At 35.4% G+C, this 17,923-nt stretch overlaps 1 protein-coding gene across 2 annotated transcripts in view; it reads right to left on the reverse strand.

Annotated features, from left to right (window-relative positions):
* Window positions 1–17,923, reverse strand: part of LOC131037169 (auxin response factor 12) — a 172,570-nt gene that overhangs the window by 123,484 nt on the left and 31,163 nt on the right. For both annotated transcript variants that reach the window (XM_057969240.2, XM_057969239.2), the window contains exon 2: window positions 8,610–8,722. In XM_057969240.2, the coding sequence (XP_057825223.2) occupies window positions 8,610–8,722 (113 nt within the window). The remainder of the gene's footprint in view (window positions 1–8,609; window positions 8,723–17,923) is intronic.

Here is a 17,923-nt window from a genome sequence, read left to right on the forward strand (position 1 = left end):
GATAAATCTAGTGGCAAGCCTTCCAAATGAATAATAAAAAACTTATGTGTTTTATTGCAATGCTTAACCCTTGAAATCATCTCATGAGTGATAATACAAATCTGCTTGCAAATGCCCTTGTTACAGCTGCATTGACTCTTGGAATAAACTTCTCACCTCACGACCAACCTAAGCTTCACCTTGGCTCTCTTCCAAACCTCCCAGATGTTCCTCACATACCAATGGCCAGCATGTTATAGTGGAGACATCCAAATCTGTCCCAAAAAGGAACACCTATCTTCAAATATTTACTCGCCCGGCACCATAAAATGAAACACCCAGCAACTTTGGTCTCATGAGTTTGGTGCTTAGAATGAAGGCAACTTGGCCTGAAAATGGTAGCCAAAATAGACTCTTTGACCCACTCTAACTCCATGTGAGGCAATAGATAAGTTCAATGCCCAACCAAGACCAACATGCCAACACAATCATTCCTTTCCTAGCATCTAACTTGAAGCAGACAGCAGTAGCAATTGCCCAACGTTATTGGTCCTATAATTTCTTTGTAGTCATTAACAAAGGCATTCGTCATCTTTCTTGTAAATCTTTTTGAAAATATGTCTTGCCTGCAAACCTCACAAATTACCGAATCTTCAATCATTGAATCCCTATGTAAAATTTGTGTGATCCAACGTACAATCAGCTAGGGTAGATCTGTCACTACCAAAATTGATTCCCTTAGGGTTTTCATCCTATAGTTTTCTCCAACAAGAACCTCCAAACTCCACAATAGAGAAAAATAAGCATGCATGAGCAAATGAGCTCTCAAATCCTTTTTTTATATTTTCACATGGAGCTTTCTCGAAAGGACCTTTTAATTTCCTGCTGAAAATCTTTCAGTAAAGTGTAGAGACTTTTAATTTTCCCTTTTTAGTTCACTTAAGTCACTTTATAAAATTAATTGAAGCCATCCATAAAATTTGCTTTATTGACCAACTTATTTAATTAAATAATATATTCGCTGATTTAAACCAAAATTAGCCTACCAGTATTAAATAAGCTAAATGTGTCACATTTGGCTACTCCTTGGAATGGGATATTACATTTTGAGTTACATAGAGGCTTGAATATAAGTTTGTGAAGCAAACAACAGTTGAGCACTTTCACTCTCCTAAGAATCTCATAAGAAATCTTCTCCTTGTAAGTCAGAATTGTACTAAAACCCCTTCTTTGATGCTCTATCAACAACTTCCTTGGGAGCCCAACCTCTATGTTCAATTTAAATTTTCATATTTTCAATGTAATGAATGACAATTTTCATTACATGATTTTTAAAATAGGCCCCTTTCTTTAGATTCCATTTTTCCAATGATATGGTGCTTCCCTTGAATATGTGAGTTGATTAAATCCTTCTTCCTTAAGTCGTCCTATCAATTATATAACATATGTATTCCTAGTTTAACATTTTGTCAAATGATTACCACAAACTCTTAGTTTAGTGGTTTTGGGGTTTTATCAAATAATTACCATCCAATATCTTTTCCTACTTTCTTTAGTGCCCTTGTGTCCAACTTTTTCCTTGCAGTTTAGATGCTCAAAATTTCTTCGTTCTAGCAAACAATTTGACATCAATCTTTACTCTTGCTAATGCTCTTGGCCAATCATTAGTCAAACAATTACCATGTGACATGTCCTCTTGGCACTTGTTGTGACAAAAGTTTGCACCCTTGTTGAGCTATCAACTCAACAACCTCGTGAAACATGGAAACAACCCCGAAGTGTGGGACCTTGCGCAATGGGATTGAATCTCCGGAGAAGACCAGCTTCCTTCTCAATCCAAGTGCAGGTGTTGAACCAACTCAACACTCCAAATTCCACCTTTAAACCTATCCTAACAACTTGCAATGGAAAAGAGAAGAAGGAAATGCTCAAATGAAAGGAGGTGATGCACCAAGAAAAGAAATGTTCCTCTCCCCACCCCGGAATGACACAAAGAACCAATCGAAATACCCTAGAGATGCACAAACTTCAATTGCATGAATGACCCCAAACGCATGTATGGAGATTAGAATTTGATGAATGTCATAGGGGAGAAGGTTTCCCACAAGTCCCACTCAGAAACAAGTTAACACAACATATACACGAGAAAAAGCCACAAAATATACACTTATAATGAAGGTAAGGAAACATACACAACATGCATAACTTGAAGAGGCAAGAATGACGATTTCAATTCATTCTCAAGCCAATGGCCAAACTTATAGTTGCAGAAACGCAAGAAAATGTACAAATCTTCAAGAGAAATGAAAGAGCAAATAGTAGCTCAAACTAGCAAGGAGAGAACATTTCCAATGAGGCTTAATAGCCTATAAATAGTAAAATGGTCGCAAGGAAGAGACTAATGATCAAAGAGGGGAAGCCTTGACCATGCCCTACGTAGAGGAATGCCAATCCGGGAAGGTAGGGAAGTGCACAGATCTGACATGATTGTGCGTACAAGAAACCCATCCATTGTTGGCAACAATGCAGCAAACTGAGAGGGGGGGTGTGAAACAATTTTCTCACAAACTCAGTACAATTCAAACTTAAATTTAGATCTGATTATTAGCAATGAAAACATAAACCATCACCACATCAATAACACACATAACACCAAGATTTTGACATGGAAAACCCAGTTAAGGGAAAAACCACGGTGCGAACCTACCCAGAATGAGATAATACCCTGTTACGAGTAAATGTAAATATTACAGTGGGAAATGCACATGCATTCAAGCACACTGCCTAGAGCTCAATGCTCAAATCACAAGAAGGGCTACAACCCTGAGGAAGACTCGCTGTCTTACAAAGTTCGGATTACAAGAACTGATGAAATAGCATCTCCCAATGCCTGATTACAATTCCAGTTAAGCACAGATACTCAAACTTTGCCCTTTCCACTTCTTCGCATTCTTTTGCACTTCTCCTTTGCTACTAAAAGATCAAATCAATATTCGCACATGCAAATACATCTCACAAATGACTATTACATATATTTATACAAATCATCAACCTATATTTCAAAGTCGGCTAAACCCTCAACAAAAATTACAAAATAATAACCTCACACGCTACAACACATGCTGACCAAAACAATGTCAGCTAAAATGTAGTTTGGACCCAAATTAATACCGCAACCAAGAAACACTGCCAAGAATTACGCCTCGAACATCCACAACACGCTACAATCACCAAGAATGTCGCATAACACAAAGAACACCACCGGATCAAGAAAATGATCAATAACGCGCACAACGATCAATGCAGACCATCAACACGGATAGGACCCGATCTAGAAACATCCACAAGGAATGTGAATCATAGCAGAAACAACCGCAACATCACCACTTACTAGAATCTCCATCATCAATATACCAAACCTCAAGAACACATGCTGAACTGAGTGTCAAACTGAAAGAATCACTTGCGAACTTCCAAATCACGAACCATCTAAATTGAAGACACATATGAACGTCCCAAACACTCTGCCAAATCCGCAAACCAAGATAATGCAATTCCAAAGCGATGCGGAGAACAAACCAGAATACCGAATAACACGAACAACTGAATATCAACCATAATACCAGACCTCATAGCTCGATCAAATCAACATACCGATCATTGAAACTTCTGCTAAAACAACTAAACATGCATATCTCAAAACCTATCAAACTGCAATAGCTCAACTGCAATACACTGGCCAAACCAACTCATTTACTCTAACTGCAACACAGGAATACACAGAAGAATATGTTGACATCAATGACAACACATCATTCCAGCAAACTTCTTAGCAATATCCAACAATCTCCCCCTTTGGCATTGATGGCAATATATGAATGCGAAAAACAATCAATACAAAGAAATAAATCAACAACCAACAATCTCCCCCTAAGATTATGCACACAACTCAACATAGCTCTCTCCCCCATAGGATTTTTCACATGCTTCTCTCCCCCTTTGACATCAATGCAAAAGGCACATACAACACAAATCTTGAGTCTCTCCCCCTATGACACACACTCTAACAATTCTGAACATCTGAAACACATACTGACTACTCCCCCTGAGTAGCAACCTCACTCATCAATCCAGATCATAAGATATCTCTGTGAAGTCCACCGAACTAATGCAGCTCCATGTATCTTAGTTCTCATCAAGTGGGGCAATTACCCCTAGATTCTCTCTGAGATACTCAAATGTATCTTTAGGCAAAGGCTTCGTGAAGATATCTGCAATTTGTTCCTTTGTAGATACATACTCCAATCTAACTTCCTTCTCATTCACCTTCTCTCTCAAGAAATGAAACTTGATTGATATATGCTTGGTCTTTGAATGCAACACCGGATTCTTAGAAATATTAATAGTACTTGAATTGTCACAATATATAGCAGTAGGCTCATCAAAAATAACTATGATATCCTTCAACATCTACTTCATCCAAATCACCTGAGTACAATTGCTAGCAGCCGCAATGTATTCAGCTTTTGCAGTAGACAAAGATATAGCACTTTGCTTCTTACTCATCATGAAACCAATCACTTACCCAAGAAAAATGTACCACCACTCGTATTCAGCTTTTGCAATAGACAAAGATATATAGCATTTTGCTTCTTATTCATTCATGAAACATTGTATGATAGGAATACCATATCAAAAATGGATAGAACTACTTTTCAAAACTTTCTAATATAGATATCATTCAATACGACATTCATAAAAAAAGAAAAAATTGAATCAAATAATAAATATTAAATAATATTAAACTTAATAGATAACCAAATTAATAATTAGTAGTATAATTTAACATAAATACTATATATTATATATTTAACAAATATTTTATATACCAATAAATTAAGTTTAGTAAAGAATAATCTTCATTTATAGTTATTAATTTTATTTAAAAAGATTTAAATTTAAAAAAATTCAACAAATTAGAAACAATATTAAATAAAACTATCTAAATAGTTTCTTTTAATTAAATAAAATTCTAATAAATTAAAAACCATCTAAATATTATTTACCACAACCTTAGTATAATATTTAGACTTATAAATATAAAATTTGAATGAATTTAAAATGATATTGGAAACCAGCTTACACGCTAATGTTAATATATTTATGTAATCTCGCCCTTTCCACTCTAGTTTGTTTTGGGGACTGTTGGCCAATCCCAAGACCCGTTGGTTAGTCAAAGGCAAAATTAGGGTTTCCTAATTTCTAGGAGGATGTTTTGGCAATTTTGGTGGCTTGCATGTTGGAGTTTTACAGTTTTGATCACAATGTTGTGTTCAGGTTTAGATGGTGTTCTTTTGTTGTTATAGCTAATTTTACTTCCATTAGGTAAACACTGTTAGATCTGATTTACAGTTGATTTGAAGCTTCTCATATTGTTGTTCACCTCTTATTTTAAAACATTTGGTATCAGAGTTTGGTCAGTTCTGATTCTTGGGTGATAGAAAGGATGTTTTTTGAACCTTTGTGTAGTGTACAAACCTGATTTTTTTCTTTTGCATTTTGTGATAGAAAGAGAAGGAATTAGAGAAGTGTTTGTATTTCATGTCTCATTCAGATCATGATGTTGCATACAATGAAAATAACATTACATGCATAGAGTTTAAACATTTTTTTTTTTCGGGGATGACCCCACGACATAGCGGTTAGCTGCGAGCCTCCTACATGGGAGGTCTTGGGTTCGAGTCTACTCAACTGGTTCTTAGCTCCAGAGAAAAGCTTAAATTACAGCTTCGGCTATGACTCATCAAAGAAAAAACATATACTTTCTTTCAAATCAACTTGGAAATTCAAATCAAATCAGAATGCAACAACAGTAATCAGAAATCAGACTTATTTAAACACATTGCAAACCCGGTATTCATGCCAAGAAGTGTATTTTCTTCATGAAATCAGCAACCTCTCCAAACTTCTTCAAAAATCATGGAAAGAACTAGCGATCATGTGCAGATTTTAGACTAAGAAATACTACTTCAAGATCAGTTTGAATCTCTCAGGCAGAATACAACATTTGTGTAATGTACCATTTTCAGGTGAAAATAATTAATTTTAAGTTGTCGGACAAAAGTATAATAAATAAAAACTTTAATTCATTATTTATTAAGTGACAAAATGCTAAAATATTTAATATTTTAAATAAAGCCACTTTTGGGAGACAAGGTAAAATATTTTATAATGTGATTTAAATTAATTATTTTCCAGAAGTTTCCCAAGGCAGGTTATAAAAGAAGGCTGAGAATCTTAAAAAGTTTGCACTGTCAGTAGATCCAATTGCTATAACTTTCATTAATTTTTGTCTTCCTGCAACACGGTTTCCTTATTAGTTATTTCCCTATGACTTTGCTTTGCTGCAAAATTATTTTATTTATTTGCTTTCCTTTTTTTTGCCTTCTGCTACATTTTGCCCTAAGTTTTCTAGTAGGAGATGTCAATTTCTGGCCGGGAGACTTCAGAGATGGCTGACAAAAGCACCCTATACATCAAGAAGTTTCCAGAAGCCTTTGTGGTACCAAAGACACATCTCAGTAGCCGAGACCCATCTCCAGGGGTAGGAGACGTGTCTCCTAGTAACTATGTTAATTTCCATCAAAAAAAGCTCTCAAAAAGCTTTTAAAAACAGCTTGAGTTTTATTTCCCCCATAACCTAGGTGTCCAACTTTGGGGTCAACACTTAGCACTTTATTATTTAACACAAAAACAAATAATTTAAGGTCACTTTATAGCTTTAGTGTAATTATTAAAATAATATCCACTTTAAGAACCTCACCAAGACATCAAAATATAAATCTGAACATGTTGAAACATAACTAAAGCTAAAAGATGATAGTTGATGCCGACTCAAGCACATACTATGAATACAATGTTCTCTAAGAACCAAAGAGAACAAACCCAAAAAACCCGAGAAAGATTGATGTCATGCAATAATTGCTTACTATAAATAGCAATATTCTCCGAGGACCAAACAAAACAAACTCAAAAAACCTAGAATGATCGGTGCCATGTAGTGTTCTTCAAACTCAAGGATTGAGGAGAACAAACCAAAAAAGTTCCATGTCAAACAAGCACTTAATATTAGAATTGTTGTTGGAACCCACTAAAACAAAGAATTGAGCTCACCAAGAACATTGGAACTCTCCCAGTGCATTTGGAAACCTACGAAAAACCTTGAAAAACTAGCTAACGCTAGTAGAACAAGATGGCATAAAAATGGGGACATTACAATAGAAGAGGAAGAGAGATTAGTTGAGAGGATCAAAAAAGAAGCTTGTGGAGATGAGATGGGTAAAAAACCATTTGTGCAATAAAGAAAAGCCAAGGAAAACAAGAAGATAAGAAATATCAAGTAGGTGTTGTATGAGGAGAAGAAGGTTGTGGTGAAAATACTAATAAGCATGTGCATTTAGGTGAGACCATAAAATTTTGAAATGGAATCATGAAATTTGGCCTCCGCACATTAAGTATTAGCGTCAATCCCAAACAATGCAACACCAACTTGCCAATGGGCATGGACATTAAGGTGAGAAGATATTGATGAAGAGGCCATGAAAGCAGGCATTTAGGTGAGAAAATAAAATTCAATAATAGCATCATCAACTCTGCCCTCCACACATGAAGTATTAGCTTCAACATCAAATTAAGGGTTAATGGCCACTTGTCAAGGTGTGGAAATTCAACGCTAAAGAGCAGATCTTGAGTCTCACGGTTTTGATAAAAATTTATATATAAAAATATAATGTTCATGTTTTAAACACACATGAAGACTATATAGCTAAAAAAAATATCGATCAACAAATAATGTACATACCATTACAATATTAGTAAAAGATGTTTTAAGTAATACAATTAGTTCATGTGTTCATTGGTGAGTAACTCCCAACTTTCGTGTCCAAGTTGAGTACGGAATTTTTACTCTATAAAAAAATTCTCCGATTGATATGTCTTTATGATCAAAGCAATTTATAGAATATTATATAAGGGTAATAAAAAACCTTTACCTCTTAGGATTCATCCCCACTTGCTGATTGATGCTATGTACTTCTAACATTTACTATAATATAATCTCATTCCAAAACCCATTCTATTACTTTTTTTGATGTGACGTGCCTTGTATTACTTCTCTTTCATTCCATTACTAAAAGCCCCAAACTTGGAAATTATGAATATACGATAAATAGTTAGAGAAAATGAAGTAACATTTTATAATATAATTTGTTGACACTTCCAGTAGTTTTTTTTTCTTCCTTGTGATATCAAGGAGTAGAAATCCCAAACATTTGTATTATGTTACTAATAAAAAATCAAATGCATAAGTAGTGAATACTGGAGAAAATGTTACATGGTTCGATTAGAAAATTAGTTGTATAAATCGCTGCTAACCCAACTTGCCTCTTTAACAACTAGTTTCTCATTCAGTTACAAGAACGTAATAAAAGAGCTCATCACCATATGTCACATTCCAATGTCTCTTTAACAACTCGCTTCTCATTTTGTCTCAATAAAGTAATCAAAAAGCTCATATGCACACATCAAATTCCAACAAACACAAATAATAACTCGTTAGTGGGAAAAATCACCTGTTCGCTATGTCCTTGAGGAAAATAAACAACACGTGTCCCAGGAGCAGGTAAAGATACAAGTGGCCCAGCACAAGCATGCCAAAGCTCTGTATTGAGGCACCTTCGTTCTCCTATTTGCCATTCCAAAAATAGATGCATTCATGATATGTTCAAATGAAACACCAGTTATGAATTATAGAAAATAACTGCCTAAGAAATTTTAGTATACTAAAAGCCAAAAGGAACTTGGTCCATAAGGCACAGTTTGAATATGCTACATGATAAAATAACACAATGTTGACAAAATTACTAATCCAGCATCATTAAAGTTGTGTTATTTAATGATATCACATTTGCCCATAAGGCATAGTTTGAATACGCTCCATCATAAAGTAACACAATGTTGACAAAATCCCTAATCCAACAATATTAAAGTTGTGGTATTTAATGATATCACGTGCCAAAATAAATCTCTCCTTGGTTTTAGGTTTTCATTGGTGGTTTGTTTGGAGAAAGTCACACATAATTGTAAGAAAAAGGAACTATTGAGTGCTTTAAAATACAATGACAATCATCATAAATTCATATCAATTATCAGTTGGTTGTTGTAATTGCATGAGATGTAATTTTATTCTCTATTGTTTGCAAATCTAATAAAACATATTTTCCCACCATTTTATACTGTCATCTTATACATTTTGTAACTATATTTTTATATAAATTTAAGTAGTTTTCAAATTGCCCAAATTCCTGAAGTTTTTGCCAATTTGCAAAAAGTTTTGGTTTACTAAATCCGAATCAAGTCCAAACACACAAATTGTGGTTACTTTTATTTATAGATAGATAGCTGATTATGAGTTAGACACCAAACTATGAAATTGCCTACTCATTGACTAGCTACAAACAGTTGTAACAAATGAGCATTTTATACTGTCATCTGATACATTTTGTAACAATATTTTTATATAAATTTAAGTAGTTTTCAAATTGCTGAATTTCCTCAAGATTTTGCCAATTTGCAAAAAGTTTTGGTTTACTAAATCCGAATCAAGTCCAAACACACAAATTGTGATTACTTTGATTTATAGATAGATAGCTGATTATGAGTTAGACACCAAACTATGAAATTGCCTACTCGTTGACTAGCTACAAACAGTGGCAACAAATGAGGCTTGTGGTGGTGGTATTACCATTTGTTCTCAATCACCCTATGCATTTTTGCTTGCCATAACTTGTCAAAAGTCAAAGAGTGAGTCTGGTGGATCAATTTTTGGGTCGTCTTCCCAAAGAACTAAAGGTAAGTGGCGAGTTAATGCATTTGTCCCTTTTGTACAACAATAACGTACTCAGGTGTGTGTTGCTAAGTTGTGCCCACTATACTCAAATGTATATAGTTGTATATATTCATCCTAACTATCAAGACAATAGATATATAGTTATTGTGTATCAAAACCCAAACCCTTGGCCAAGTTCAAATAAGGCATGTTTGTTAATCTTTATATAGAGTTTTCCATTGACATAGACTCCCTAATATTGGACTCCATTGATTCTCTCCCTATGTGCTACTTTGTTACGACCATCCCCCTAAACAACCCACCTAATCAAGCTTAGTTACAAGGGAGCTTGTTTGGTTCTGTGGTTGGTGGAAAAGTGCTCATATGATGTGCTTTCTCCCAATAAACGTTGGCAAATGGTTGGAGAATATTGCATTAGCTGATTTTTATACTTTGGCTTCCATTCATTGAGGTATACTTGTACAAATTAGATTGTTTTGGAATCTTCAAAAATGATATATTGTTGTTCATTATGAGATAATTGCAGGCATATATATACTTCAGTTTTTCTATATTTATAGATAATGTATAAGCAATCCAACAAAAGAGGATTTAAATGGAACTCTTAAGAAGTGTATTTGAAAAGTTATCAATGTATTTTGTATTTTAAGCATTATCTTATTCAGATTTAAATGCCAAATTTAGTCCATAGTTTTTTATATTTATAAATGTTGTTATTTTCAAGTCCACTTCTCAAGCATAATATTCGCCTATTTTTTGAGTTTTCTCGTAGGCTAATTGGTGCACAAAGGGGAACTTCAATTTTCTTGGAGAGCACAATATTGATCAAGCAGTGGTTTTGTTAATAAAATTGATTTTAGGTAACCTTGGTGAGCCTCGTGATGCTTTTAGAATGCAATTCCATCCTTTTGGGAGCTCTCCAAACTACTTGGATAAGCATGCTATTTTTAGACAAATCCCAAGCTGCTTCGGTTCATCCTAAGACCTCAAAAACTTTATGGTATGGTCAAAATTGCATATCTATCTCATTATGATGCTTTCCACAATTTAGGTAAATAATTTAATAATTAAATAATTATAACTTAAGCTGTACTAAAGAGGAAATATTAAAAAGGCAACCAATGTTAATTATCTATTGAAAAATGTTTTAAGTTGTACCTTCAGAGTGATGCATAGACACATGGGAGACTTTGTATTCATAAAAGATTTATTATTTAATTTAAAAAGGAGCTTTTGAAGGGAAAAAAGGAAATTATAATTTTATTTCCTCTAGAATGTTATAAAAGGAGGTTGAAAGCTCATTGTTGAGGTTAGACATGTTATGATATTTGCTCTCCATCTGAGGGAACCTGTGTTCATATCTTATTTTCTAACACCCTCTTGAAAATAATGGTTTTAAGGATGAAAATCCCCATAGGTGGTCTTCGCAGCTTCATACAAAGGTCACAGTTGTGCCTACAAGTATAGTTTCAATTCGTTGCTTCAAGAATGAAGGTATCCTAAATGTTTTGATGAGTTGTTTTGGATTTTCTAATGCTATTGTTTTGTGTGAGTTCATCATTGTTTGGAAATGCTGAAAAAGGGGGTTGTACATCTCTTGCTGGTCATACCATTCCTATCAAGGCTTAACTGCAGCTATACCAAACTTTTATATTTCATTCTTGGAAAATCTTTCCTAGCTGAGTCATAAAATCATTTCCTTGCTGTTTATTTGTTGAATGATGCAATGTGTGAAATCCAAGGGGCTCGTACCAGGTTGACCAAGCTGTACAGGCATGAAGGAGGGGTGTATGAGTTGCCAATTGAAGCACTATATTTCCCTCTGATTTTTGTGTGTTTTGATGGTGCCTGGCAATACTAATCTTAGCTCTATCACTTAGGCATTGAAGTTTTGTATTTCTATAGAATTTTGGTAAATTTCTACGATTTTTTCTCTTCCTGGTCCAACAGTACAGCATGCCATAATTGTGTTTACAGACCTGTTATTGTCTGATTTTCATTATCGGTTCGATGAATTACTTTTTCAAGTGTGTTTGGGTGTTTTTAAAGGAGTTTGATGTGTGTTCTCAGTTGTTTGCAGTTGGGTGGTTTTTGGGTGTGCTTCTAGACAATGTTTGTAGTGTGCTAACAGAGTTTTCAGCTCTGATTTTTAAGTACAAACAGCAATTATAGAGTTACATCAGACCTTACCAACCCCTTGTTTCATCCACCAAAGCTAATTTGCAGTTGGTTTATTGATAAGCTGATTAATCTATATCATTTGGTTCATTCTAGGGTTGTTGCAGCAATCTTTATTTGTGATCAGAACTTTATGCCAGCATATGTCAGTAGTTTATCTTTCTAGATAATGTTTTGTATTGTATCGAGTATCTTGTAGTACTCTGGATGGTATTACCATCAGTGGTCTCTTCCTTGCATCTTCTTTTAATTGCACACCCCACTCAATAAGTTGAAGTATGTGCTTGTGACATGTGTAATTGCGCTCCCTGAATAAGCAAAAGTGACTGTGCTTGTGTGATTGCACTCTGTTGAATAAGTGAGAAGTGGTTATGTTAGTTGTAATTACACTCCATTGAATAAGCGAAAAGTGGCTGTGCTTATTGTATTTACACACCCCGTTGAATAAGAGTAAAAATATTTTTGCATCAAGCACACTCCACTGAAGAAGTGTAGATTTGGCGTGCTTTCCACTTGGTGTGCTTAGTTAATGATATTACTTCATGTTGTTCCATCTTAAGATAATTTGGTGTGGTCCTATACACCATATGTTCTCACCTTACCCATCTCCAAAATTGGGTACTCAAAAAGTGACAAGGACATTGCATTATAGATTCAATTCAGTTGAAAATTTCAAAAAAAAAAAAGTAATGGTCATTACAATCTTATACTTAATTCATGAAAACTTATCGTAGTTGAAAAATCAAAATCAACAAATGTTTCCCATTCAAAAAAGTAAAATCACATTTACTTGGCATTCTTGATTTGTTTCAGCTATTTACCGACTCTGAAAAACTGTCATTTATATTGGTACTTGTTCATACATCATCAGGAATGCTTATTCAGTGCAATGTGATTGATTAGTTACTAACAGTAAATTGAAGAATATGGAAACAATTTGATTTGATACAATTGTCATAGATGATTTCTTTACATCCTAGTTCTTGAGATGAACCTAGTTCTCCCATGTTCCATTTCTCATGCCTTGCCTACTGTGCTCTCAGTACTATTGCCTCCCTAGGATTTTTGAAGTGGCATGAAAAATATTAGCTAACTTCATTAATATAATTTTAAGAAGTGGATCTCATCACCCAAGCAAATGAGGTTTTGATAAAAATTTAACAAATTCAATTATATTTTCTACCAGATTTCTCATTTGTTTCAGATTTCAGGAAATATCCTTAGCTTGATAAGGATGCATGCTCATCTGATTAATTTGCATTGTGGCTCTAAAATGCACACTGAGCAAAAGGTTATGTTAAGAGAAAGCCTGTTACAGCTTTCATTTCCCCTCTCTTCCTTGCATTGCACAAAAATAATTTAATAAAAAGGCACACTTCTAAGTATAATTTAGATGTAGCAGCAAAGGCAACAAGGCAAAAACACAGCAAATTTTGTTGCAGTAGTTGACATTTTAATTTTTCTCTTTAAAAACAAGACAAAATCGAATAACATGTATGACAGAACCATTCTTCAAATTATAGGGGAAAGCTCTCTAAGATCTTATTAAACCTAGAACTAACAGAATTTCCAAATATGCACATTATACAAGATTTCAATAGCGATTCTAATTCAAATTTAAACATCTGACTATGTTATTACCCTAGAGGCAACACTAAACTATCTGTTGTCAGGCCTTGTAGCAATATTTTCAGATTAAGGGGGGATAAACAATTATAGCATGAACAAGCACAACATCCTACTAGTAAAAGTAGAGACCAACATTTGGCTATAAACAAAGATTCAACTTTATAACGGGTTTGTCCCCGTAGTGCAATGGTCGTTACAAGCGGTGTTAATACAGTAGCCTCGGTTCGAATCCTAGGGCCAGTTGCTTGTGGAGACAGTTGATCGAAGCCGGTTGTTGCCAAAGGCTGGTCAGCATGATGGAGGATGCTGCAGTCGCTTGATTGGGAATTGTGGGATGGCGTGGCAAGCAAGCAGGACTGGACGGTCCAAAGGTGATGACGAAGGATGATGTTCAGAGGACTATACATGAATACCACATTAATAAGGCATGAAAGAAAGAGGTGTTAAGCCCTCGGGACGTCAGGATGGGGGAATAGCGTGGCAGATTGCATGGAAGGTGGGTATGTTACAAGGAAGACGGCCCATAGCAGATGTAGAAAGGGTGGAGGCAAACGGAGGAAGTAGCCCAATGGAGGAGCCCTACGCAATGGAGAGATAACGAGACATGGAGCGATAAGGAGATTGCAACAAGTGATGAGGAGGCACGCAAGCATGGAGAGATAAGGCTCAAGAAGAACGTTAAGGCCAGCAGCATGGAGAGATAAGGGTTACAGAGCAATCAGAAGAATAGGAGTAGAGTAAGTATTAGGATGGCAGAGGGGTAATAAGGATGGAATTACCAAACATCTCTAACGATGAGGTCCCTCAAAAAAGTGGCCTCACTGGTTCATAGCTCCAGTCAAAAGCATTCACCGATCAACAAAAAAATAAAAATTCAATTTTATAACACAAATAGATGCCAACTATTGGCTAAATCAAATGCCAATATTCTACATCAATAATAAATGATTGAATGGACAAACATTATACAATTCTAGAAAATGAATTATGTCATGTCCCTGTTTTTTAGAGTGATCATCCTACTAGAGACCTTTAGCCTATACTTCATTTCCATAGGCTAAAAGGGTAATATAAGGAAGTGTTTCACTGATCGAAATTACAAAAGTCACTTTATTGAGCAACTTTGGTCCATAATCTGATTTAGTTGTTTATATTTTTAAGTTGACATCAAAAAGTGCTTATAAGTGAAAGGAAAAGTGAAAAATTAAAAACAAAAAATAAAATAATTATTTTCCAAAAGAGGCATACCTTTTATGGACTTCAAAAAATTCACTAAAAATGGAAAACTTGGGTGGGATGGCTTGGAAACTTTATAAGGAGGTTTGTGGTTATTTTTGCGATCATAATTGGATTGGCATTTGATATTTGCAAGACTTCCTTTCACTGTAACTTTTGGTTAAGCAGCATTCTAAGGACAGAAACCCTTAGAATTTAATGGAATTGACGAAAACCCAATTCCATTATTGAGGTAAATCCATCCAGGGTTTACAACTGGACTTCAAAGCAATGTTCCACATTATTTTTGTGTTGATATTGCAGGTTTGAGCAAGGATTCAAGAGGCATTTTATTGCAGATCTGAAACTACGGTTTTAATTCCCAAAAATGGGAAGATTTGTGTCAAAACCGATTTTGGAAGAGGCAAAAAATTATTGCAGGTTTTTGGCACTATTTTGGAGCAGGATTGAAAATCAATTTTGCAGGTTTCACATCAGCACTTGGATGACTAGGATTTGGAGCAAAAATTAAAAGGATTTGAGTCAAATTTTAATTTGGGTTTGAAGGTTTTGATGCAAAACTTTATGCAGGCTGCCTAGGGTTTTATTGCTAGTCATTTGGCATCGTTTTGGCATCATTTTATGAAGGAAAAGGAAAGAAAAAGGTGGCTGATCAAATTTATGACTTGCTGGCTGTGTGAAAAGTCTATATTTATCTTGCTATATCCCATCCATGGCATTTGTGGAGGACTGCCATTTTTTGGATAAGGACCACTGCATTTTTGAAAGGGTTACTATCATATCTTGACAATCATTGGCCTAGGGTTTGATAGATATCATCATCTAGGGCTGGATCACATTCCATTGGAGGCATTTTGATGTTCATCTTGCATTAGGCATTGCCCTAATTGAAGCGCCCACCTGAGAGGAGCAATTTGGCATTTTTGCAGATGATTTCTTCATTGTCTAGGGTTTCTTTAAGCCTACTTCGTCACATCCTTTGTAGCAGATCTGAGCACCACATTTTGAGCAGCATTCTTGGTGGTTTGTGTTCACTTTGCATTAGGGTTTCATGCCCTAAACTTGGTGCCACTCCTAGGATAACAGTTTCATCATTTGTTGTTCAAGTTGCCATGATTTGGTATGTATAAACCCTATCTGATTTGCGACTGCAGCATTTCTGGGCATGATTGTCATATTTTTGCCCATGTTTGGATGTACTTGCAGACTTTTATATTCTGATTTATGACAGGAGAGTTATCTTCCGAATTTCAGTCCTGTGGTGGCCATTATTGTTCATATATTGTATATCTCATGTTGTATTTCATCTCTGATATTGGGTGAACCTTTTGGCATAATAATTTGATGTGTTTTGATATTATGTATTGGCTGTTATAAGTGTATGATCAGTCTGAAAATAATAAATCGGAAAGTTTAGAAATTAGGGTTTGAACAGAATTTGAGAAAATAAAAAATTAGGGCAGAAATCAGAAGTTAGAAGATCAAAATTTTAGATAGTATCCTAGTGGGGATATTTCAGTTGTATCAGAGCTTGGATCCTGCCAACCTTTGGGTTCTATTTCAAACTTGTTTCAAGCAATCAAGTGACAGATATAAGAGGTACATTGCTAGAGAAGAAAGGAAACAAATTCAATGGGCTCATTCCTATTCAGAACAGGACACATTATCAGCAGCAATAGCTGCAAGGCAACACCATATTGAAAACGGATCAGCTAGAAGGATGGGTGACAAGAGAGATAACAGTCCACCACCACATGTTGAAAGAGACGCAAAGGAAATTTTAAAAGGTGTGGCAGAAGGACAAAGCAGGTAGTAAATGTTTTACAACAACTTATAGCAGGTACTCAACAAATAAGCTCAGATCCAGGAAACATAATCAGGAGCCAACAAATAATGACAGTGTAGTTAGTACACCACATGTAGAGAGGACGCCTATGCACGCACTTCAGATAAACCATTGTTGCCTACTTTCTTACCCACGAAAGAAGTGGAAGAGGAGGTTGCTGATGTGGATGATGAGGTGGTATTTACAAATAAATTTATGACTATGCATGATGAGTGGAATACCCTTTCTCAACATGTCAAGGATGTCTTACCTTTCCATCAATACATTGGACAGAGAAGAGATAGTAGAAGATCAAGGCAAGAACGAAGACCAAAGCAGCAAAACAAGGATCTAAAACAAGCCACAAGCAAACTTACTCTTCCTATATTTGATGGTAGTGGGAAAACTAGTGCTAGAGCTTGGATTCACAAGTTAGACACCTTCTTCACACTTAAACCGATGAAAGAGGATGAAGCAATCAAGTTTGCAACCATGCACCATGAGGGTATTGCACATGATTTGTGGCACCATGGTTTGGACATGGTTTGGTCACTCAAAACCATGAATTGATTCACTCATATGAGGAGTTTAGCAACAAATTGATTGCTCGGTTTGACCATAAGGAAGTCGAGGTGTATTATAGAGAGTTGGCACAATTGAAACAAAGTGGGCGCTTGGATTCTTACAATAATGAGTTCCATAAGATTGCTACCATGGTACTTGATATGACTGAAAAATGGGTGGTAATGTTGTTTATTGAAGGTTTGAATGATAAGACAAAAGGGCTAGTTAAGGTGCTTAAGCCTAGGACTCTTCATGATGCTATTCAGCTAGCATTAGATCTTGATATATTTCCTTCCACATTTCAGCATCAAAAGAAAACTTTCAAGGACAAAAAAGATTCAAAGTCAATTCAGAAATTTTCTAATCAGCCCAAGGACACGTCTCCTAAGGTAGATAAAGAGACAAGAATTGAGTTAAGAAGAAAGAAGATTTACTTTCCATGCAAAGAGCCTTGGGAACCAGGACGTCTTGGAAAGGGCAAGGTGCATCTTATTGAGGTGATTTCTGATGTGGAAGATGATAAGGGACAAGATTCTACTTTGGTGGACAGTGATGAGGATGATAAACATGATGACAAAACACATGGTACTATTGCTTTCCTTTGC

This window comes from Cryptomeria japonica, chromosome 9 (genome assembly GCF_030272615.1).
Source record: "Cryptomeria japonica chromosome 9, Sugi_1.0, whole genome shotgun sequence".
Classification (NCBI taxonomy): Eukaryota; Viridiplantae; Streptophyta; class Pinopsida; order Cupressales; family Cupressaceae; genus Cryptomeria; species Cryptomeria japonica.